Source organism: Leguminivora glycinivorella, chromosome 19 (genome assembly GCF_023078275.1).
Source record: "Leguminivora glycinivorella isolate SPB_JAAS2020 chromosome 19, LegGlyc_1.1, whole genome shotgun sequence".
NCBI classification, from domain to species: domain Eukaryota; kingdom Metazoa; phylum Arthropoda; class Insecta; order Lepidoptera; family Tortricidae; genus Leguminivora; species Leguminivora glycinivorella.
Genome location: NC_062989.1, coordinates 14550931 through 14575176, shown reverse-complemented (window position 1 = coordinate 14575176; position 24246 = coordinate 14550931). Strand labels below are relative to the sequence as shown.

The following is a 24246-nucleotide window of genomic DNA, read 5'->3' as shown; positions in this document are numbered from 1 at the left end:
AGATAGCACTATCATAATTAAAGTTCCTGGTAGTAAAGAGTGATAGAGATAGCACTCATGTTAGTCAAACTCGTGGTATGTGCACTTCCCGCACACAGTAAAGAGTGACAGAGATAGCACTATAATAATTTAAGGTCCTGGTAGTAAAGAGTGACAGAGATAGCACTATAACAATTTAAGTTCCTGATAGTAAAGAGTGACAGAGAATAGAGATAGCACTATAATAATTTAAGTTCCTGGTAGTAAAGAGTGACAGAGATAGCATTTTTGTTATTTAAATTTCTGTTAGTAAAGAGTGACAGAGATAGCACTATTGTTATTTAAATTTCTGTTAGTAAAGACGTAAAGAGTGACAGAGATATCACTCACGTTGGTCAAAGACGTGGTTTATGGACTACTATTTGGACCCCCCAATGTCACGCTTTTTTAATCCTTTAACATGGATTGTCACATTTAGTATGACGTAATATATGAATGACGCCTAAAGATTGAGAGAGACAGCAATATTGGTCTTCAAATTCGTGGTAGTGAGAACAGGGTGCGTAGCCGAATGGCACAAACGCTCACGAAACGAAACGCTAGTAGATATCTATCTCTATCGCTCTTGCGTATTGGCGCGACAGAGCCAGACTGCGTTTCGTTTTCGTTTCGCGTCGGAGAAATGGCATTCGGCTACGGGGCCTGAACAGAGACAGCACTATGTATCGCGCGGCCGCCGACTACGCAAGTCACCGCGTAATTATAATAACCGTTCGGCTCCTTTTTAGATCGTGTACAGTCAACAACACAGCTGGCAAGACAAAGTGCCAAAAATATGTATAGAGTATTTTATTTCCTGTACAAGTGTTGGTACTTGGTACATTAAGGTGTGTGTATACATATATTTGGCACTTTATCTGTATTCACAGCTGAGTTGCTGACTGTACCAATAACGATCAACTATGAACTTTTGTGGTTTGTTTTAAATCGTTCTATGCAGATATAGATTAGAATACCTATTCTATCGGTACTTTTTGTATAGGTTATTATAATAACTGGACAAAATAATTATAATCAGTGCCGGCGCACTCCGCGATTACGATTCTTTCGCCGAGCTACAAGGCCTTGATATATAGGATGTATTATTTTATCAGCAACAAAAATATGTGATGATATTGAATTAAGGCAAAACAAGACATATAAACGCTCTCCATTATTTCCTCCCCTGGTTTATGAAGCTAGAACAATGATTTTTAACACATACGAAATTCGTACACTGAAATAAAGTGATGATACTATAAATATACTCGACATTCAAAGTCGATAATCTAGTGACGTGAGAAGTTATTGATATAACAGAATTTTGCACAAAATAGGCTCACCCTTTGATGTTGAAAATGCCGCCACTCTATAAAACAAACAGACCGCACACGAGCAGCCGACATTAAATTCTATTGCACGGCGCGAAGGTCGAAAGCCGCGCCCGCACCTGGGCGTAGGTAGCGAGATCGGGTGCACGTGTGCTTACCTTTGAAATCACCGACACGCAGGTGTCGCCGTTCGCCCGTTCATTTATGTTTCTGTTTCAATCGGTTAGCCGTTTGCCGGCCGGCAATAAAGGTTGTTTTTTTAACCGACTTCAAAAAAAGTAGGAGGTTCTCAATTCGACTGAATGTTTTTTAGGGTTCCGTAGTCAACTAGGAATCCTTATAGTTTCCCCCTGTCTGTCTGTCTGTCTGTCCGTCCGTCCGCGGATAATCTCAGTAACCGTAAGCACTAGAAAGCTGAAATTTGGTACCAATGTATCAATCACGCCAACAAAGTGCAAAAATAAAAAATGGAAAAAAATGTTTTATTAGGGTACCCCCTACATGTAAAGTGGGGGCTGATTTTTTTTTTCATTCCAACCCCAACGTATGATATATTGTTGGATAGGTATTTAAAAATGAATAAGGGTTTACTTTTACTAAGATCGTTTTTAGGGTTCCGTAGTCAACTAGGAACCCTTATAGTTTCGCCATGTCTGTCTGTCCGTCCGTCCGTCCGTCCGTCCGTCCGCGGATAATCTCAGTAACCGTTAGCACTAGAAAGCTGAAATTTGGTATCAATATGTATATCAATCACGCCAACAAAGTGCAAAAATAAAAAATGGAAAAAAATGTTTTATTAGGGTACCCCCTACATGTAAAGTGGGGGCTGATATTTTTTTCATTCTAACCCCAACATGTGATATATTGTTGGATAGGTATTTAAAAATGAATAAGGGTTTACTAAGATCGTTTTTTGATAATATTAATATTTTCGGAAATAATCGCTCCTAAAGGAAAAAAAAGTGCGTCCCCCCCCCCTCTAACTTTTGAACCATATGTTTAAAAAATATGAAAAAAATCACAAAAGTAGAACTTTATAAAGAATTTCTAGGAAAATTGTTTTGAACTTGATAGGTTCAGTAGTTTTTGAGAAAAATACTGAAAACTACGGAACCCTACACTGAGCGTGGCCCGACACGCTCTTGGCCGGTTTTTGATCATATTAATATTTTCGGAAATAATCGCTCCTAAAGGAAAAAAAGTGCGTCCCCCCCTCTATATTTTGAACCTTATGTTTAAAAAAATATGAAAAAAGATCAAAAAAGTAGAACTTTATAAAGACTTTCTAGGAAAATTGTTTTAAGAAAAATACGGAAAAAACTACGGAACCCTACACTGAGCGTGGACCGACACGCTCTTGGCCGGTTTTTTTTTGTATGTATGTTACTCGATATCTCCGAGAATCGTGGAGCGATTTTCAAATTATTTTTTTTAATCGAACGGGTATAACCCCGAGATGGTCCTATTGGCACCAAGTCGGGGTCTGATGATGGGATCTTGGAGAAATCGAGGGAACTCTTCAAATGTTATAGGCACATGTAATGTTTTTAGTGTATTTTTAATAGGTACACCAATATTTACGACTGATGGTAAAAATTTTAATGTCGCTGAGCTGATGATGGAAGGTCAACTCCTCAATGGTTAGGAGTTAAAGGATAATTCTTTCACTACTGTACGTATATAATATCAATAGGAACCACTAAAATCAATAAATAAATAATTTTTTCTTTAATATAAAACCGCCTTCAAAAATAAGCGCGTTACAAAACACGGAGAAACTAAAACGCAAAAAATAATAAACCTAAATTCAGATTTCTTATCGTATTGCAATAATCTAAACATCCAAATTATAAACAAATCAATTATTTTTGGAGTCGGGGCCAGCCTGGGTATGGTTGGGTGGGGCAAACAGGCATGAGGGATAAGAAATCTGAATTCAAAGGTTTATTATTTGCATTTTTATTTGACATTTTATAAACTGTACGAAAAAGATCCGGATATTCATGCAACTTTTCCATGGTTTCGAAATATCTGTAATGTTCGGATAATTTTCGCATAGGGTGAACCCAATATCTCCTGTGCCTCTGCATATTGAGAATTTGCAGCAAGGCAAACGCATCTTCATCATCGGACGAGGAAGACGTTTCCGCAACGAAATCAGCCTGTATAATGACGCATCGAGCCGTGTTTTCACCTCTTGTGTGTAATTTAGATTGCGTCCGCGCCCCGTCCGCGCCTCGTCCTCGCCACGCCCGCGCCACGCCACGTCCGTTGTGTTTATTTTAGACGTAAGACGCGCCCCCAGGCGGCGCGGCGCGCGCCACGCCGCCACGCCGCCTGGGGCGCGTCTTACGTCCTTCCTATACAAAATGTACTGAGGAGACGATTTTTGAATTACACTCAGGTGGCGTGGCGCGGACGTCCGTTGCGCGCCCCGAGACACGCGACGCTCTGGTGTGGCCGGTACCTTACGTCCCTAACCTATTAACCGATCCGCCGCGGTGACGCGGCCGGTGCGCGGCGCGCTCTCCCAGGCCCGCGCCCCGCGCGCTCCCCCGCCCGCGACAGCCGCTCTACGACAACTTTGCACCCTTTTAAATTACTGACATTTACAGTTTCTTAAGCGCGACCTTCACAGTATTAATTTTGATAAAATCATGATTATAGTACACAAAAACCTGGTCTTAAGCAAAAAAATCTCAGTTACAATTTATACCTACTGAGAAATTCATGTTTATTTAAGCGTTAAAAATATATGTTTAAGATCGGTGTTAAATGTCTATATATACTTAATACAATGCAAATTGATATATATATCATGGTCACCATTTTTACCTACCTAGATATTCACATTAAATGAAAACGGTAAAAAAAAGTACACAATCAGATTTATTTTCTGTGTAATATCGCTAATAACTGATCGCATCTGAGTGCACCACAAAGTTAATCTAACAAGGTTTTCGGTTAACTATTTTGCTGTTAGCGAAAAGTGGGATAATGTACTTTATCTCATGATTTTTATAAGATATGAATACGATCGTATTTTTTTTTATCTATGTACATAATTACTATTTGATGCTTAATAATAATACCCAATAAAATATCAAAAAGGACGAGTTATTGAATTATGTCCAGGGTACCTTACTTTTACTCCACTAAGTATATACTTAGAAGTTACAAGATGTTAATGTAAATCAGGTTGCAAAAACCGATGCAACTGCAAAAAGAGGGTAGAGCCCTCTTTATGCAGTTGCATATGTACCCAGCTATGTCTCTGTGAAGGGAATGTATAGTATGAGTAATATGTCAATTAGGACACCACAAACTAAACTATAAGTGCTAACTTTTCAGTGTTGGATACTCTATGGCAGTTCCGACTCAATTATAATAAGCTCATTATAATTGACTTTAGTTAACTATAATAATTTCAAAAATAGAACTTCATACAATTTCTATACTAATTTGCAGTACCTGGCAAATTTTCCTGCATCTGAAACACATTTTTTTTATCTGTCGCGTTGTCGGCCAATCAGAGACGGTTATTACAAACAATTGGTTGCTAGGTAATTCGATGTTAATACAACGGTGAAAGACTCTATTGACATTAATTTTAACTTGCATGAATGATGATATTTCCGTCCATTGATGATGAAGATGATGACTCGTAGAAAAAGTATTGTATACAATAGTGATATAATTAAACTTTTCACTCTCGTACCGTACTACACATGGTACTCGACTGAAAAGTTTTGTATTATATCACGATTGTATAAAATACTATTATATAAATTTCTTTCAGGATTCACTACAATGAATAAATAACAGGTACAGTCGGTCTTTAGAGTGTGTGGTCCGACCCGAGTGTTGCCGTTGTCGACACCGGAGTCCATAATAATGAATCTTTTTCTATTTATGCATTAACACACCTCTGACACTGGAGATCAAATATATGAAAGAGGCGCGTTCCCCGCACACAGTCTAAGCTCGCGTAGGTGAACGCGTACTATCCTTTGTGAATAGGCTTTAATATCATATTTTTATATTTATAGAAAAAGCAAACCGTTTGACATTTATGGTGACTTGAATTTGTAACTCACAGAAGAAAATTTAAAAAAAAATATTTTTTTTAATTTCATTTAACATTAAATGGTCATTTTAGTACCAAAACTAAATTCTACGTTATTTATTTACTCGAAAACGATACTAAACATGACCTAATAGCTAAACGGGTTCTAATAGAGTTTTTTAAAATAAAGGCATTTTAAAATTACGCTCGCGGCGTCCCGACGCCGCGCGGCTTAAAGTTTTTTTTATGAAACTTAACGTTAGTAAAGGTGGGTAAAAGTTATATTTTTCATAATCTATATTAAATAGGCTTTCATATCATATTTTTTATTTGTAGAAAAAGCACACAGTTTGACATTTATGATGACTTGAATTTGTAAATCATAGATGAAAATTTCAAACTTTTCATTTTTTTTATTTTATTTACCATTAAATTATAATTTTAGTAAAAAAAATGAATTCTACGTTATTGATTTACTCGAAAACGATGCCAAACATGACCTATGAACTAAACGGGGTATGTTAGAATTTTCAAAGCAAGCCGGGTGAAGCGGTACTTTGACCCCCCCCTCCCGAGCCCCAGGGGGGAGGCTCCTGAAGGCTCCCGATCTTAATCGGCTTATTTTGATATAAGGAACAACTGTGCCAAGTTTCATGCTTTGGTCAAGAAAAAAAGGTTTGGCCTCTTTTTGTCGATAAACGTCCCCACTAAGTGATAGTGTATGCTGGATATTGAAACTATTGAAAGTGATAACGTGAACATAATAACATTAAGATGGGAAGGAAGAAACAGCATAGAATATACACCATGTATATGTATGACGAGGCTACAAAAAAATCAAAATGTTTAATGGAAAACTGTGACATAAACACAAGTTTGTTATTTTTTACTTTGAGCTATTGAGCTATGTTTGGATAATTTTACATTAATATTAAATAATAACTTGTCAATGTTAACCTGATAAACATAACAGTCCCAAACTATGTGTACGTTGTACGTAATTTGTGTATGCTTATAGCGTAACTAGCGAATAAGTGTAGGTACATATACAACCTTGGAGGACTACACATTTATTTTATTGTCACCATACCAACTGGTAAAGGCTCTCTTGATTTTCTTTCTTTCTTCTTTCAGAGCTTGTGTATGTTTTTAAAGGTTTCATTTTGTAAGTCTTTCTTCTTCGATGTCAATATTAGAGATGTGTTTCATCACTCATCAGGACAGGAATGACACACTTTTATATGAACTAGGTATAAATATACGTATCGATTTTAGGGTTCCCTAGTAAACAATAGACGGCCAAGAAAATTTTGTCACTAAAAAGGGCGGCAAATTTTAAAATTGTAGAGCTCACCGGCCAATTGTCTTCATAAAGCCTGTCTACTTAAAGTTTCACGTTAACGGAATCATTAAAGGATTAAGACGATACAGGAGGCAAGCACGAATTCAGATTTTTAGGTCTTTATCGCCGTCGCGCTGACGGGGGCGGAACCCACAGAGAGGCCCTGTATAGTTGTGTGTGCGCGTGGCGCACGCACACAGACGCGTACGCCGGCGGCGCAAGTACTCGCGCTCGAGCCGACCGACCGGCGCCCGCAATCGCTCTCTATCTATATTTTTCTAGTTTTGGACTTCTGATTTGCGTATAGTTTTGGACTCCGTGAAGTATACTCGTACTGATTTGAATAGAATGCAAATTTGTCATATTTTAGGTATTCTAAATATTATTCCTTACCTTATACATAATGTAATTATCTTAAAAGGAATCATGATACCGAAATAAAGTTATTCGGTATGTAAAAAACTAAAGCCTTTTCGATATCCCTGCAAGCATATAGCTCTGGAACCCCACTCTGGACGGCCGGTTAAGGCAAACAAGTAGGTTCTTATTATTTAGGATTATACCGTTTGATAACATATGTACGACGCCGACGATATGAAAAATACTAAATGTCGCTCATATGATATGTTATTTTATTTTTATGTAATTTTGACTAAATTTGATTTTAATCAATTTAGATAATCTGATTGAGATATGTGATCTGATTGAGATATTACGTAATACTGATGATATTTACATCGAATATGTCGTATGTTAGACCAGCTTCTCCCTGTTTAGATATCAGATTGCATTGACGAGGTTTTCATTGCCGATTTATTCAAATGCTAAATGCTTCACTGCTACTGTGGATTCAGCGATCCAAAAAGAACATTGGAATTTTCCAAACACCATTCAGCCTTGTTCTTTCTGACTTCCTATCTTTCATGTGCATGAGATCATTAACAAATATTCATGACAAAATAGATTAGTAGTGGTCATTCAAGGAGTAATATTTAATATTATTAATATTAATCGCTTTAATAACGTAAATGTATCAATTTTATCTTAAAATTCAACGTTTTTCACATGATTTTCTTAAATAATGCAATGGTATTTTTGTCTTAAACAATATTCGAATTATTCGTTTTATCCGAATTTCAACGTACAAAAAATCCGGATTTTAAAATTGGCGGATATCCGGATAAAACGAATATCCGGATTGCATGCCCTAGTAGAACTGGAACTAATTAAGTACTATGGACAGGGACCTTTATTCTGAAAACGTCATAATTACTATTAGCAAAGATGATTCATATAGGATTGATAATGTTCATACTAAGAATCTTACCTGAATTTTTTAGCGCCACCTATTAAATAGTATCATAACTACACTGATGATGCCTACAAATATCTTTTCTAGGGTTCCGTAGTCAACTAGGAACCCTTATCGCCATGTCTGTCTGTCCGTCCGTCCGTCCGCGGATAATCTCAGTGACCGTTAGCACTAGAAAGCTGAAATTTGGTGTCAATATATATATCAATCACGCCAACAAAGTGCAAAAATAAAAAGTGGAAAAAAATATTTTATTAGGGTGCCCGCCCCCCCTACACGTAAAGTGGGGAGAGATTTTTTTTTTATTTCAACCCTGACGTGTGATATACCTATTGTTGGATAGGTATTAAAAAATGAATAGGGGTTTACTACTAACATTTTTTGATATTGTAAATTTTTTCGAAAATAATCGCTCGGAAATGTATGGGACATTTCAGGGGTAAACTTTTTTGTATGGGCTTTGTCAGTCCCGGTATATATCGTCCTTGCTATTAGGCAACTACTGAAATAATATTTGTGTGCTCTAATTCAATGTGCACCTCTAACGACTCTTACGCAGTGGCCATTAAGGCCAATCAATTAAAGGTGAGGAAACAGTCTCAGCTGTTGCCATTAGATTTCGTGAAAATAACATTGATCGGGTTGGATATGGTAAGTATGATTAAGAAACTAAAGCCTGACCAGAAATATATAACTATTGTCAGGAGTGCGCTGTTATTCTGATGTATGGAGTGACAGTTCAGTATAGTATGATGACTATGAAGAAAATAGTTTTAATGAAATTCCGCTACATGGCGCGTAGTCATATATTTCTGGTCAGGCTTTACATGTGTATAAAATAAAACAAAACTTATGAATCTTATGATATAATCTTTCCAGTAATTGCCTATATGTTTCCAGTAATTGCCACAAAAAAATTGTTAAAGTTAGTGGTATTCCCAGTAGTTACTAGGAGTAAAAGCTGGGAAAAATAACATTGTAGTTACCACTGGTAACAACTTAGTGGTAACTCTAACTAGTGGAATAACCCTTATTTTATAACGATATTTCACTAACGAATGTACCAAAATATGATTGACTTTTACACTGAAGCTATAATTATGATAGAGTACACATAATCTTGATACACATTTAATAATATTTTTCTATTGTATTTTCGAGATCTTCTAAACAAGCCAGTAAATTCTCTTCGGGAACTTGTTCTAACTTTTTCTTATAACGACTGCAACTATATTACGCTTGCATGAATAAGGGCACATCGCGTCCGGTTCCGGTTCACTATAAATAGTATAAATGGATTGCATGGGTTGTGCTCTCTCAAGGACTGCATCTTGGTCCTTAAAAACATTTAAAAACATATCACTATTACAAATTCACACAGATTAAGTAACACACATATTTATACAAATTAGTGCAGATTATATTTTATACAGCTTTCTCACACTATAAGCACTTACATCCACCTCAAGGTCATCAGAATCGCTTGGATATGGGGTAGTTTTTTCTCTATATATATATTTTTTTTGAAGACTAGATCTTCATCATCCATATCAAAGCTTTTATCTGCAATAAAAATATTTTATTTATTTTGCATACTTACATTTCTAGATAATTATTACAATAAGTTACAATCTTTTGAGAATTGGGCCCTTGGTGTATCTACATGGAATACACAACTGTAGTTGGCGAGTGTATTAGTGTCTACACTGTCTACAGACGACCAAACCGACCAAGGTCAACAAGTACGGGATTGTAAGAGCGGGAGAGCTACGTCAACCGGGGTGGCTTTAGGAAAATTTGGGGTTACTTTGATGGTATTTGAACGGCTTTAAAATTAACATCATTCATTATTTACTGAAACTGATGTTCATGTAACTAGTAGCTGGATAATAGATCAATAAATATTCTTGTAAATCTACCATAGAAAATCGCGAATTTACTTACAGTATGACTTTAAAACTAAATTTTCAAAGTCACCCCTGCGTTTTAAAGCCACCCCGGTTGACCGTATAAGGCTTTCTAATTTTTTACAAATAACAGCGTCCCTAACTGACCTATGTCGGTACGGTCACCTGTAAGTACCTACTTTAGGAGTGACACCGAATAGGGCTTGTAATCCGGATATCCGCTGATTTTGAAATTCGGATAATTTACACGTTAAAATCCGGATAAAACGAATAATTCGAATATTGTGAATGACAGAAATACCATTGCAATTTTTAAGAAACTCATTTGGAAAACAAATTTTAAAGTAAAATTAACACATTTACGATATTAAAGCGATTTATATCAAAAATTACTCCTTGAGTGGCACTACTACCTTATTTAATAAGTAAATAAATAATAAATAAATATTGGGGGACATCTTACATAGATCAACCTAGCCCCAAACTAAGCAAAGCTTGTACTATGGGTGCTAGGCGACGATATAAATACATACTTATATAGATAAATACATACTTATATACACAGAAAACATCCATGACTCAGGAACAAATATCTATGCTCATCACACAAATAAATGCCCTTACCGGGATTCGAACCCGGGACCGCGGCTTAGCAGGCAGGGTTTTTTTCATGAATATTTGTGGATAATCTCATGTATATCAGTTTAACTCAATCAATCAAGTGACACTGAGTACCGTATCAAACGCTGCACTTTCATTATTGTTAGCATCCGAATACATTATAAATAAATAAATAAATTGCTAACAGAACTAAAACTGTTCAAATTTTCTGACAAAAAGAAGTCTTCTATGTATCCCGCGGCGGAAGACCTGTTTAGTATTGAACTGCAGAACAAGATGAAGTAGTTAAGCAGATACGCTTTTACATTTTATCCTTTCAAAATAGGTTGCAAGTGTTGCAACACCAAAACTTTTTCGCTGTATACGTAACGTAAGGCCCTCTGGCTAAGAACGTCTACCCGAGAGTCCCAAGTGTAACTGGAATGGAGTCACGAAGTCATCAAAGATAAGAGGTGAAAATTATTAGAGAGAAAGATCATTCCGCCTTGTTATTTAACAAAGCTAAATAGTGTTTGTAATATGTCATAGTTCTTTTTGCATTTGAATAAATCGGCAATGAAAACCTCGTAAATGCAATCTGATATCTAAACAAGGAGTAGGTCTAACAAAGGTAATATTCGATCTAAACGATCACAACATGACGTTTTGCCTCATATGGCAATCAGATTATGTCTCTAGCATTAAAATTCATTAATATCAAATATTAGTCAAAATTACATAAAAATAAAATCATATAACTTATGAGCAACTGAAGTCATTTCATAAAAAAGGCAAGAATGAAATAACTAAGTAACCTAACCTAACATTAAGGTTACGAACAACAGCTGAAGCCTGATTATAAAATAACAATTTCCTACGGCGTTTTTTTCGTATCGTAGTACATAATTATGTTACTAAATATGAGATTTATTAAATAAAATAAAAAATATTCGAAATATCCGTTTTATCCGAATATCCGAATTTTCAAATATCGAGTCGAATCATCCGGATTTCGAATTGGACGGATAATTGCAAGCCCTAACACCGAACCACTGGGCAGAGTTTCAGTATTTAGGTTTATGAAGGTTTAGTATAGGTAAGTAAATTTTACTCAGTGGCTCATTCTGTGCATCGATCAAGTCATAAATATCATCATTAGTGCCCCTTTCACTCGCAGCAGTATAAGAACATTGGATGAATTGGGATTCTTCGAGTTCTGGGACACGGGAGTCTTGAATACTAAAAACAATTTATTTTTGTGACTAATTGCATATTGTCTTATCTTTAATTGTGACGTTTTTAGACTAAAGGTCCATTGTTGATAGTAGCTGATGTAATTTCTATGGTAATTGACTATCTACAGTACCACCCAATGAGAGTCCTTTTAATTTAAAACGTCACAATTAATGGGAAAGTAGTGTATATTACACACACACACACACACACACACGCACGCACGCAAACACACACACACACACACACACACACACACACACACACATATATATATATATATATATATATATATATATATATATATGTATATATATATATATATATATATATATATATATATATATATATATATATATATATATATATATATATATATATAGATGTAGAAATGTAGTCTGGCTGTGAGCGTTTGTGCATTCAACTACGCACACAGATGAGATGACCGTACCAAGGTCAAATAAGGACGCTGCTATTTGTTAGAAATGTTAGAATGAGAAAGTTATTTAACTCTCACGCTCTTGCTAATAGCGGCGTCGCGTCCTTATTTGACCTTGAAAGGTACGGCCATTGCAACAGAACCGCTTTGCTCGGAAGTCCATCTCACAAAAGTGCTTACAGATGGGATGACCGTACCAAACCAAGGTCAAATAAGGACGCTGATGTTTGTTAGAATGAGAAAGTTATTCAGCTCTCTCGCTCTTGCTAATAGCGGCGTCGCGTCCTTATTTGACCTTGGACTGTACGATTGCCTGTAAATAAATACTTAAGCGTCGTGACATTACTTAAATTTTAAAATCGGTAAAATTGAAAGCACTAAATTTTAAAAAAACAAACTTACTTCATTGTGGTTGTGGTGCAGAATGTTTTCGACATATTTGTTTTGTTCGACGCCACGTTTAGTCACCGCTAGTCTCAAATCAAACAAGTTACTAAAGTGATGGCCGTGGCCGACACCGCTTGCGCATGGTTCCCCCCCACTGTTCGTTCAAATTCTTGGAAATAGAAAAACCGAAATAATTTCGTTCCTGCGAACTGTCCTTTAAGAACGTATCATTTAATTCCGTTCTTCGGAACGGTTCTCACTCATAAACCGAAATAATTCCGTTCCCGCGAACTGTTCTTTAAAGAACGTATCATTTAATTCTGTTCTTCGGAACAGTTCTCACTCATAAACGTTCGTTCACTGAACGAAAAAGAATACCGGTTAATGGAACCAGAAACGCTAAAATAAAGTTCTCGGGTCAACGTACGGAACCGTTCCGAAAAAAATACCGGTATCCGATCCCTGGCTCATACACACTCACACTCACACAAAGTTTCTAGATCAAAGTTATAGAGAATTTTATAAGCTTTCAAAGTGTAGTAAACCAAAATTTCGTATGACGCAAAGTTTTTGAAATATGAGCAAAAAACCAAAAAATGGGACCTTTTTTCATCCCCCCCTCTTCGAGCTCACTACCCCTATGTCTCCTGACTACCCCTAACAACATCCCGTAGTGAAACTTTCTGCTTTCGGTCATTCCATCTAGGATCGTTCGTTGACCAAGCTAATTCTATTCTATTCTAAATGTGTGATGGGTATACCTAGATATTTTTCTGGCACGAAGTGACACTAGTGACTTCCTTCCGATATTTAGTTCATGGATAAGTTACATTATAATATGTCATTAATTATTGCCATGGCACCGAATCTTGAGTAGTTTCATGTGCTCTGCCTACCCCGTTTAGGGAATACAGGCTTGAATTTATGCGTATATATAACATTATTGTTTTATAATACAAATGTCACATGTTTGAAAATAAATGGACAATAATAATAAAACGAACCATATTTTAATAGTTGGTTTTGCCTAGTTACCCTTCGGGTTGGAAGGTCAGATGGCAGTCGCTGTCGTAAAACTAGTGCCTACGCCATATCTTGGGATTAGTTGTCAAAGCGGACCCCAGGCTCCCATGAGCGGTGGCAAATGCCGGGATAACGCAAGGAGGATGATGATGATTTTAATAGTTGATTTACATAATTTCTTACATGATTTTTCATGATTTTACGGAGTATTATTGGGGGTAATTAATAACCTTATGTAAGGCTATTTATCGATAAAAGGATTGTCGATGTTTTTATTTTGTCCAGCACTAACTTGACGTTCGTGCCAGAAAAATATCTAGGTATATTAATAACTTAATAAGTTACTAACGTAACAGATCCTTCACTTGCCCGCACTTGCTTGCTTTATTAAACTACTTAATACTAATAAATTACTACGTAAAACTCAGAAGAATAGTAGATGCCACGCGACTACACAGGCGGGCGCGTGGCGCCTCTCGGCCACTTGTTCATTCGAATGAACGGCTAGCGTGTAGGTACTTAACGCGCGACCGCGGACGAGTGACGTAGACCTGGTGATGGGCTAATTGAGCATCGAGAATCTATCAACACTGTATCTATTTCGATAATTACAGAGTTTATAGACGATAGTTTGCCTTCCAAAGTATTTGATACAGTCTTAATTTATTATTACACAGACAGATTAAGATACCTAAAGAGATACAAAACAGAAAACAAAAATATTCTAAATCATTTCAGAATGTTACACCAATGACGCATCGTCCGCAATGGCCCCTATTTTAGTAGAAATTCTGCCTTATCACTGCTGCTTAAAAAAGGTCAGAGAAGGCCATATGACATAAGTGCACTGAGAGGAATTTGCATTGTGAATTTAACAAGTTCGACTTGTTGCGGTTTATCCGTTTGAATCAGCCAAACGTATGTTTAAAACAATATGTGTCAGGTTGTTTTTATAAAATCGACTTGTTGATTCAAATATATTGCCGATTCAAATGACAAGTAGCTTGTTGTTTGAACCAAAGAGTACGTAGGCTCTATTTTAACCAAAAAACTTGTTGAACGAACATGAAAACTGGTTGTATTTTCTCTCAGTGTGCAGTCAACCGAACTAAAAATAAAATAATGGCATTTCTGATGCAAGCATTTATCGCTGACTAGACTTTGTTTTCATCAAAGGAATCTAACAAAGTTGCGTTGTTTTATCACAGAGTTCCATAGGCACTGGTCTCACCAAAAGCGCGTACCTAAGCGATGAGCTATCTGCGATAGAAACGGAAAAAAGTTAGTGCTAGTTCAGACACAGCGGAAACCGCGCGGATGCAAACCGCGCGGATCGGAACGTTCATACTACAACCGCGCGGTGTAGTGTGAACGGTCTAGTATTATGCTATTCAAATAAGATCCGCGCGGTTGATCCGCGCGGATGCAAACCGCGCGGACCGGAACGTTCATACTACAACCGCGCGGTGTAGTGTGAACGGTCTAGTATTATGCTATTAAAATAAGATCCGCGTGGTTGATCCGCGCGGTTTGCATCCGCGCGGTTTCTGCTGTGTCTGAACTAGGGCTTAAAATAAGATCCGCGCGGTTGATCCGCGCGGTTTGCGTCCGCGCGGTTTCCGCTGTGTCTGAATTAGGGCTTAAAGTATCGCCATTAGCTAATCCCTTACTTCTTTTGGTGGGACCAGTGCCTAAATCCAACTCGCTGTCTATAATTATGGTGGTTAAACAAATTACAGATTGATCCAACTCCGTAGCGTCACAGTATACCTCTAATAAAAAGTACTATCGTACAGTATGGCCACTCCCGCTCCCCGCTGAAAGTGCCGCCCACCCCCTCTCGGTTACCTCACAGTTACAACCTGTCAAAAACGCGAACAGTCGACCTGTCATATTTCAGTCATACAAGCATGGTACGCGTTCACCTACACGAGCTGAGAATGTGTGCTAGGAACGCGCCTCTTTCATATATTAGATCGCCAGTGTCCGAGATGTGGTAGCGTACAATAGTTCCCTCTCTATTGCTCTTCCTTATTGAAGCGAAAGAGCCAGTTGCACAATCTTTCGCCGATCGTTAACGGTTGTGGCTTTTACTCGACTGATGTCAAGTACCTATACGACAGCATAAGAAAAACCATGAAAAACTGTTTGGGCTCGATGATCTAAAGTGAATCTTGGCCTCCGAAATAAGAGATTTCCACATGTCCCGATCCTGCGCATGATTTCTCATAAGGTACATTCAGATTTCAAACGTATGCATGCATTGAAATTTTACAAATGAGTTCAGTAACTAACCCTAAATTTTCTCGTTCCAGGGCCTAACGAACGACGTATGGTGGTACTACATGATCTCCTCAGCCTTCTACTGGTCTCTCACGATCTCTCAATTCCACGACGTGAAACGCAAAGACTTCTGGCAGATGTTCGTCCACCACCTGGCTACCATCCTGCTGCTATCTTTCAGCTGGGTCTGCAATCTGCACAGGATAGGAACGCTAGTTTTGCTAGTACATGACTGTGCCGATATATTTGTAGAGGTAAGTGTATGAAACCCTTCGATCGTCGTAGAACAAAAGACGCGCGCGACTGTAGTCATTTGAACAAGGTCAACTCAAATCAAGGGTGAACAGGCATCTTCTGGGCGAACTCACTCCATCGTAGGCCACGTCTTTGCCTTTGGCTAGTCTGTGGCCAATCCCATTTATAGTAATAAAAAAAAAGGTTCATAATGATGCGCCGCATATGTTAGTCCTAATCTAAGACTCACAAGCTCTTGTCCAAAAATTTTGTACAAATCAGGCATTTTGTACTTTGTGACGACCATCCCCGCTGCTGTTCCATTGTGCTGGTAAGCCATATACGCTAATAAGGCTCTCTCGCTCATGCACCAGAGCAATATTCGAATCGGAGAGAAACCCAACATCGACGTCTATTGAACTTAATTGTTGTCGTTTTCAGGCGGTGAAGGCCACAAAGTACGCGAACTATCAGCGGACGTGCGACGTGCTGTTCCTGGGGCTCATCATCACCTGGATCACCACGAGGATCTTCATCTATCCCTACTACATCATCTGGAGGTGAGGATTCATTTTCGACGTTTTGAAGAAGGTCATAGATTAAATATAAGAAGATCATCCCATACATTAAAATGCGACCGCCTAAGAACGCGCATGAAGCGGTTTTGATTTCGTTTTTTTTTGGTTTGAAAGCTGAGTAAGTCGGGAGTGTTCTTAGCTGTTTCATGAAAATCGGTCCATTATGTCGGGGTTTTTTTTTTCAACATTTTAATTTTGTGGTATTATATTTGTCTGTTTTAATTTAACATTATTAACATTTAACATTATATGGGATCATCTATAAAATGGCTACATTTACCTGTTCCGTGACTGCATTTTGACCTCTTGTTATGTCGTTAAAATTAAGTGGCGTTCTTCTGCGTGTTATGCAATAATCTTACCTCAAGTTGTAAAAAACGGCTGCATTACATTCATAATAAAAATTCTCAGCAGATTGTTAGCAAGTTTTCTTAAACGACGTTTTTTATCTGACTATTATCATGCACATTTGAACAGCTAAAAAACACACCTCTGTGCAATTAACATGTAAGGCACATTTGATTTTTGTCTACACAATTTTGATATCCATCCGCCTTTCCGCAAAGATAAATAAGGTAATCACGGTCTATATCCCGGTCAATATAAGTCTAATGAAAATAACCGTGAATCATTCAAAACTCTTATTGTTATCTTGGTTGGATTCTATATACTGTACTGTTTTATACCACAATACAAAAACTTACTGCAAAAACAACGTGCAAAATATAGAAACAACACGAACAAAGGTAAACAGCAGGCAGTTTTATCGCTAAAGAGCGATTTCTTCCAGACAACAAGGTAGCGGCAATTGATAAATTTACATTGTGTCAGTAGGTGTCAGCAAAATCAAAGAGATAAACTTATCGCACCATTGTGCGACCAGACTAATAATCTAAAATACATAAACATACATACACATATAACAGTACCAGGTATTTAGAAGGAGTAATCAGATAAAAATATTACGGTAGAGATAAAAAATGGAGTTTAAGTGGTCTCTTGAAAGAGCACACATCAGGCAATTTCAATATAATACAATAAAACTCTTAATTTATGATTTCAGCACTCTGATCCGAGCGCCGATGCTGCTGCCAATGTTCCCAGCCTACTACATCTTCAACTCGCTGCTCTGTCTTCTGCTCGTGTTACATGTGGTGTGGACGTGGCTCATACTGCAGATCGCATACAAGGCCATATACGCTGGGAAGGTAAATATATTGACTCAAAGTACCACGTTCCCTTACTGCAGGAGTCACCAAACGGTTTTGGCTTAGGGCTATATTATGTATTCTCAAAACTTTGGTGCACGGGGGTGCGATAGGGGGCCGTCCATAAATTACGTCATTCTAAATTAGGGGGGGGGGTTTGGTCTGCGGATGACGGTAAATGATAGATTGGGGGGGGGGGGGGGGTGTTTCGAAATTGACGTCATTCTTATTTATTTATTTATAGTTAATTTTTCACGTACAAAAAGATTATTTCTAAAAAGAAATTTCTTCCAGCACACCTAGTAAGTGAGACTGCAAATGTGAGAGGCGGCTAAGGCGCATACAATACTAAAATAACTCATAATAAACATACATAAGTAATGCAACATAGATGTACACAAATACAGTAATAACTACAGATAAAATACTCTAACAATAATATTACATATAATACTAGCTGCCCGCCCCGGCTTCGCCCGTGGTACTTAAATGTATTATACATATAAACCTTCTTTAAGAATCAGTCTATCTATTTAAAAAAACCGCATCAAAATCCGTTGCGTAGTTTTAAAGATCTAAGCATACATAGGGACAGACAGCGAAAGCGACTTTGTTTTATACTATGTATTTATATTATATTATAAGTAGTTATATTATATCAATGATTATTGCCAAAGTAAAAATAATAAAAGATGATTCTATAACCAAGTGTTTTAATCATATAATACCCTATTTTTCTCAAATCTGCAATGTTTTATTTTGTCAAACTGGTAATGACGTCAATTTTGGGAGAAGGGGGGGGTCATTAAGATATGACGATAGGATGATTATAGGGGGGGGGGGGGGTCTAAAATCTGAAAAAATCGATGACGTAATTTATGGACAGCCCCTAGGCTACTGGACTCATTTCGAATTTGGCACAATACATGATTGTCTTCTGTAGTATTTTCGATTAAAAATGTGTGTATTTTTTTTTGGCCACCGAAAACGCGATGTAGTGACGTCATCGAATTCGAACTTACTTCATGTCAAAACAATCACTGACATAATGAACTTCATGCCTCATACTCAAATGTCAGAAAATGTTTTCGAATAGAATGACCTGATGAACTCCGGTTTTAAAGACCTGCACCTGCTGGCTCTGAGACGCTCAAGCAGCTCCGGGCAGACAGTGCTCCCACGCAGAACAATAATAAAAGTGAGCATACTGAAGTCTTATATTGACCGGGATATAGACCGTGATTACCTTTTTTATTTTTGTCGAGCTCCCGATATTTCGACGCAGTTGCATGCATCATGATCACGGAAAACATAAGTCAATATAAGTGAAAATAACCCTGAATAATTCAAAACTCTTATTGCATACTGACGTGTCTACAACTGAAGTGTTCCCTGTTGATCAGTTTATTATGTATATTTTGTTCCAATCTCTGTTATTTAGTCACCAATCATTTGCCTTTTTATTAAGAATAGTTTTAATTTTCAGATGGATGGAGACATTCGCAGCAGTTCGGATGAGTTGACCGACAGCTCCCACCGATCAAACGGCACGGCGAGACCTCACAAGTAATACACTTTGTTATTGGGCGTTTTTACATTCCCACATAACCGGATACTTCTCGGTTAGTTTAGCTCGGAACCAGTAGTAGCAAAAGCACTATATAGTACGGAGTTGTAGTTTCCGTGAAATAAATTATAGTTAAAAAAAATTAAAAAAACAGGCTTTAATAGTAGCCAAACTAAAAACCTAATGTTTATTAATGTTCATTACAAGACTTTTCTAAGAAATCCAAAAACAGCTTTAATGCGATGTTCCATCGTGAAATTCAAATTTTTATATTTCGGCTCCATCATCAGATCAGTTCGACAGTACCATATTATTGTATTCACATCGGAACTACACACAGCTGCCAATTTTCATTACGCTACGATCATTGGAAGATGATTAAATTAATTACCTTAGATTCCATTACATAGTTACATACAGGGTGACCTAATAAAAGCGTGTAAAATAGCGGAGCAGCAGAGAATTTAATGGTTGAATCCAAGTAACACAATTTCTATTTATCTTTTCAGAGACTAAAAACTCGAGGGTCAAGCTGCAAACCAGGAAACGCTGGACTGAATGCTTGGTACAGTTTTCTTCACTCCCTTTGTGTTAATTACTGGCCCTTCTACTTGTTGAAAACGGAAACCTTAACCTTTTGACCGCCGTGCTCATTTCGTTCATTATAAGCGGTTAAAAGGTTAATAAAAACTAGACACTTTCGTATGTCGAACATTCACAAAACAGGCCGGTACTGTAATATTATCTGCGTAGACGGAAAATGCGTCCAACGACGTGAAATGTTTCGACACCGGTGACGAGTCATACTTCCAATGAAATGTGACTTAAACAACTAATGCAACGCTTAAAGTATCAATTTTATAGCTAAAAATAATATTTGGCTACTGAGATGCAGATAATTTGTAATATATACTACAATTACATGTTATTTGTATAATAATACACTTGTAGAACGTTGTCACGCTGAGAAAATATGATAGTTATTTTGTACCATTCTACGTCGTTTATAGACAACTTTTTCGAATGTCCTGTCCTTCCATTAAATGCTTAATGAAAATTAATCTAAAAGAAATAACTCGAATTATCAAAGGTAATTTTCGAAAATATATCTATTCAAAATAAGACACACAGTTGTACCAGTTTTTGATGCTTTTAAACCACTCTGTAGAGTTACTTCCACGATTTTCTTAAACATGTACCGATTTAGTCTAAAAATGGTTTTCGATATGCATTTTTAGTACACGTAGTCGATACTTGAGAGTATAGTTTTGTAAAGTTATGGAATTGCATTTTTGAAAGCGCCTTTGACTATAGACAGTGTCGAAATGTTTATGTTTTACAACGTTCTATTTCTATTAGCTGTAAGGTCTGACATCTTGTGGTCAGCATCTGAAACTTAAACTGTACATAGAGCATACAGTTGTCCTTGTGTGCGTGCGTGTTGACACGACTCGCTCATTGTTCGCATGCACACAGCATGGAAATGATGCGCGTGTATTGCGCAATAGCCCAATAGGAGCCTCCATCTACAAGTGTACGTGTGGGTTCAAGAGCTTGTGACAAGCGTATTCAATACAAATCGGCCGGCATGGCCGATCTACTTCCTTCCTATATCTGTGTACCGCTACAGTTCATGTACCTTATAACTTTTATAAGCTTATATTTTTGTTCTATACATATATTTCTAAGTATTCTTAACTAGCGTATTTGAAAATGCAATTTCGTCTACTAAATATACCAAATGTAAGAGCTAGCTATATTTATGGCGGCTGGGACCATTTAGTCGGTTTTAGTTGTTTTTCTACTTATATGTAGGGACCACATTAGAATTACCATGACCAGTACAATGACTTCAAGTTATGCTAATGTATAACTTTTTTCCAAGCAATTATGTAGCTTATTAAATTTTTGAGAATGTTACTATTCAATATTTTGTTTCTAAATACAAATAAGACACTTTACATACATGACAACTGTAGAAGGATTAAAATGTCACAAAAATGGCTTCCTTTTAACGACTTTCAGTGACGACTTTTGACTGGTAAAGTTCGTCTTATATCTACACTGAAGTCAAAAAACTGCCGTCGGAATACTTCTATTGTGGTCTGTCAGATTTGCTCCTAAACTAGTGTTATAATTTCCAAATAATACGTAAATTTGTATAAAGAAATAGCGACTTATACGTGGTATCATAAGGTTAAGAAAACTATGTTCTTCACTTCATAGAGTTTAAGTTTATAGAGCATTTTGTGTTATATTCGTTAATTATAGACGTTAAATCAAATCTTGTCAGTAAATAGGCGCGAAATTCAAATTGTCTATGGGACGATAACCTACATTTTCAATATTTTTTTATGCTTCCATTCCATCGATATTGTCGATGATTCCGCCAACGTCAAGGCACGCACTTTATGGAGACAATAGGGACTTGACTGTAGTTAAAATAAAATATTTTATACCATGCACGAAATAAAGCATCAGATAATTATAAGAAAGACCTGGACAGAAGTTATTTTTAATCAAATTTCTATTTAATAAGTCAGGTAGAAATATATAAAGTAACTGAGTTGACCGTGACGTCACTCGATTCGATTTTATATAAATTCCATACTAGCAAGTCGTTCAAATTTGTTTTGACAGTTCTTAAAAAGAAGCTGATTTTGACTAGGAGGCAAGTAGCCTATTGGGGGGGGGGGGGAGGTTCACCTACATTTTTCAAATTTGCCGCCTTTTTAGTAACCTTCTATACATATATTCAAAGGGCAGTGCCAAAATATTTTGTAATTGTAGTTTTCAATACACGAGTATTTGTTTAAGACGTTCACTACCCGACAAAAAATGACGCAATTTACCTAATTACATGAGAAATTAAGACTAAACTTAAAAGCTAATGTCTAAAATAGGCCCTTGAGGCATTGTACCAAGGATACTGGCGACATTTCCTAGTTGTAACCGCCCTCTTGTATGGTGAGAACCCGCCCAACGGGTTGTCAAGTTCACGAGTGCCCACCACGCGGGTTCTTGGTTTGCAAAAGTGTTAAATGAGCATTTCTTTTTTTTGCCATTAAAAAAAATAGGATTGTTTTAGGGAATTTTAGGTCAATTGTACTCAGAATCACGAGTACTTTCAATCTCACTGGGAGGCAAAAAGTGTCCCAGAATTTCCATACATTTTTGTTACTTTCCTCTTTTGTTACCCCATACAACATGTACGGAAAATGGTAACAAAATAAGAAAAAATCGTATGGGACAATTTTTTTGACTACTAGGATTGAAAAAGCTAGTAATTCTGAGTAGAAATAGCTTTTTTTTTTTAAATATCACACTTCATAAAAGTGGCAAAAAAAAAAGAAATGCTCAAATATTGTTTCAGTTTTAAAGTGAAGGGACAGTAAATGATACCACTGTAAGTTCGCTTTTATAAAACAACACAGTATTGAGTGTGCAAAATGAGATTAATTTATTATATTTTAATACTATCTCTACTATTGATATTACATTTTGATAACCACATGAGTGTAAATGTGAAAAATTATATGTACTTATATATTTATATAGGAAGATAAATATGTGACCAGACTCTTTAGCACAACTTGCCTTGTCGCGCGCAAGTCCATACATCAAGCGCGACTTCAAGTATGGACTCGACAAGTTGTGCTAGAGGGGCAGAGCGTCGAAAAAATAGAAATGTCAACCGTATAGCCAAAGAGTTATTAATTGTAAAAGACGCGTAAAGCCTGGGAAAATTTTGTAAGGTACAGCGGGGCAAATCCCGACTGGGGTTCAAATTTAGGTAACTGATCCATTTTTTCCATTATTACACTATTAAGTTGAGTTTTTAGCATCTGGCCCCCGAGTCGATATTGCTCCGCTGTACCTTATCTGTAGTAGCGTTCGTAAAGGGACGTCAAGTTGGTACAACTCTAATAATTGCTACGTAGCATATGCGAGCCGAACGTTGTCGGAATCGCCCGATCGGGAGTGTCCAACCACTGATTCGCAGAAAGAGTTATAATACTTGAAACATCTACACCGTGTTTTGAACCGTAAGGATTTAGACACTAGGTTCTTAGAGAAATCAATTGTATTTGACCTAAAGAACCTTCACTTAAAGTTAACGGAATTAAATAAAAACTCGGTGTACACAATTAATGGATCTTTGCTAATAGTGAGATCTCAAATAATACCACTACTTATTTATACTCACTTCAATGGCGTATCAAAAAAAATGTATGAATGTTGATTTGAACTAAGTTCGAAATATAAGATTAGATGTATCTACATTATGATCAGCTGCAAAAGTGCATGGCAAATTTATCAATGAATTCATTCATAATTTCTCCATGCAATTTTGCAGTTCACTGTACAGCCAAATTGTTGTCTAAAATTCAAAATTAAAATAAAATTATCTATGTTGTTTAGCTAATTTGTAGATATTAAAACTTTTTTCATACTTTTAAAATATTATTGTCAATGATTCCGAACAAGAAACATATTAAATCAATTTTGTAATAAGCGGGAACATCCGCTAACGATTCTTCAAGTTCTTATATTAAAGGAAAAAAATAGAAAAAAAATATGCTTCCGGCGGGACTGGAATCAGCATCAACCGCAGACTAGGCGTCCGCTCTTAACCAATGAGGAGGCACACTCATAGATGGCGCCACCTTATTAGTCCATTGCACAGATAAAGAATTTCATACGTGAGAGCGAGAAGA

At 36.9% G+C, this 24246-nt stretch overlaps 1 protein-coding gene across 2 annotated transcripts in view; it reads left to right on the top strand.

Annotated features, from left to right (window-relative positions):
- Positions 1–22074, top strand: part of LOC125236428 (ceramide synthase 6-like) — a 71747-nt gene extending 49673 nt beyond the window's left edge. The window contains exons 4-9 of one of the 2 annotated variants that reach the window (XM_048143229.1): positions 15974–16195; positions 16617–16735; positions 17817–17961; positions 19058–19159; positions 19448–19527; positions 20038–22074. In XM_048143229.1, the coding sequence (XP_047999186.1) occupies positions 15974–16195; positions 16617–16735; positions 17817–17961; positions 19058–19159; positions 19448–19527; positions 20038–20044 (675 nt within the window). In that variant the 3' untranslated portion in view covers positions 20045–22074. The remainder of the gene's footprint in view (positions 1–15973; positions 16196–16616; positions 16736–17816; positions 17962–19057; positions 19160–19447; positions 19528–20037) is intronic. The other variant, XM_048143230.1, reaches the window with a different exon arrangement.
- The last annotated feature ends 2172 nt before the right edge of the window (positions 22075–24246 follow it).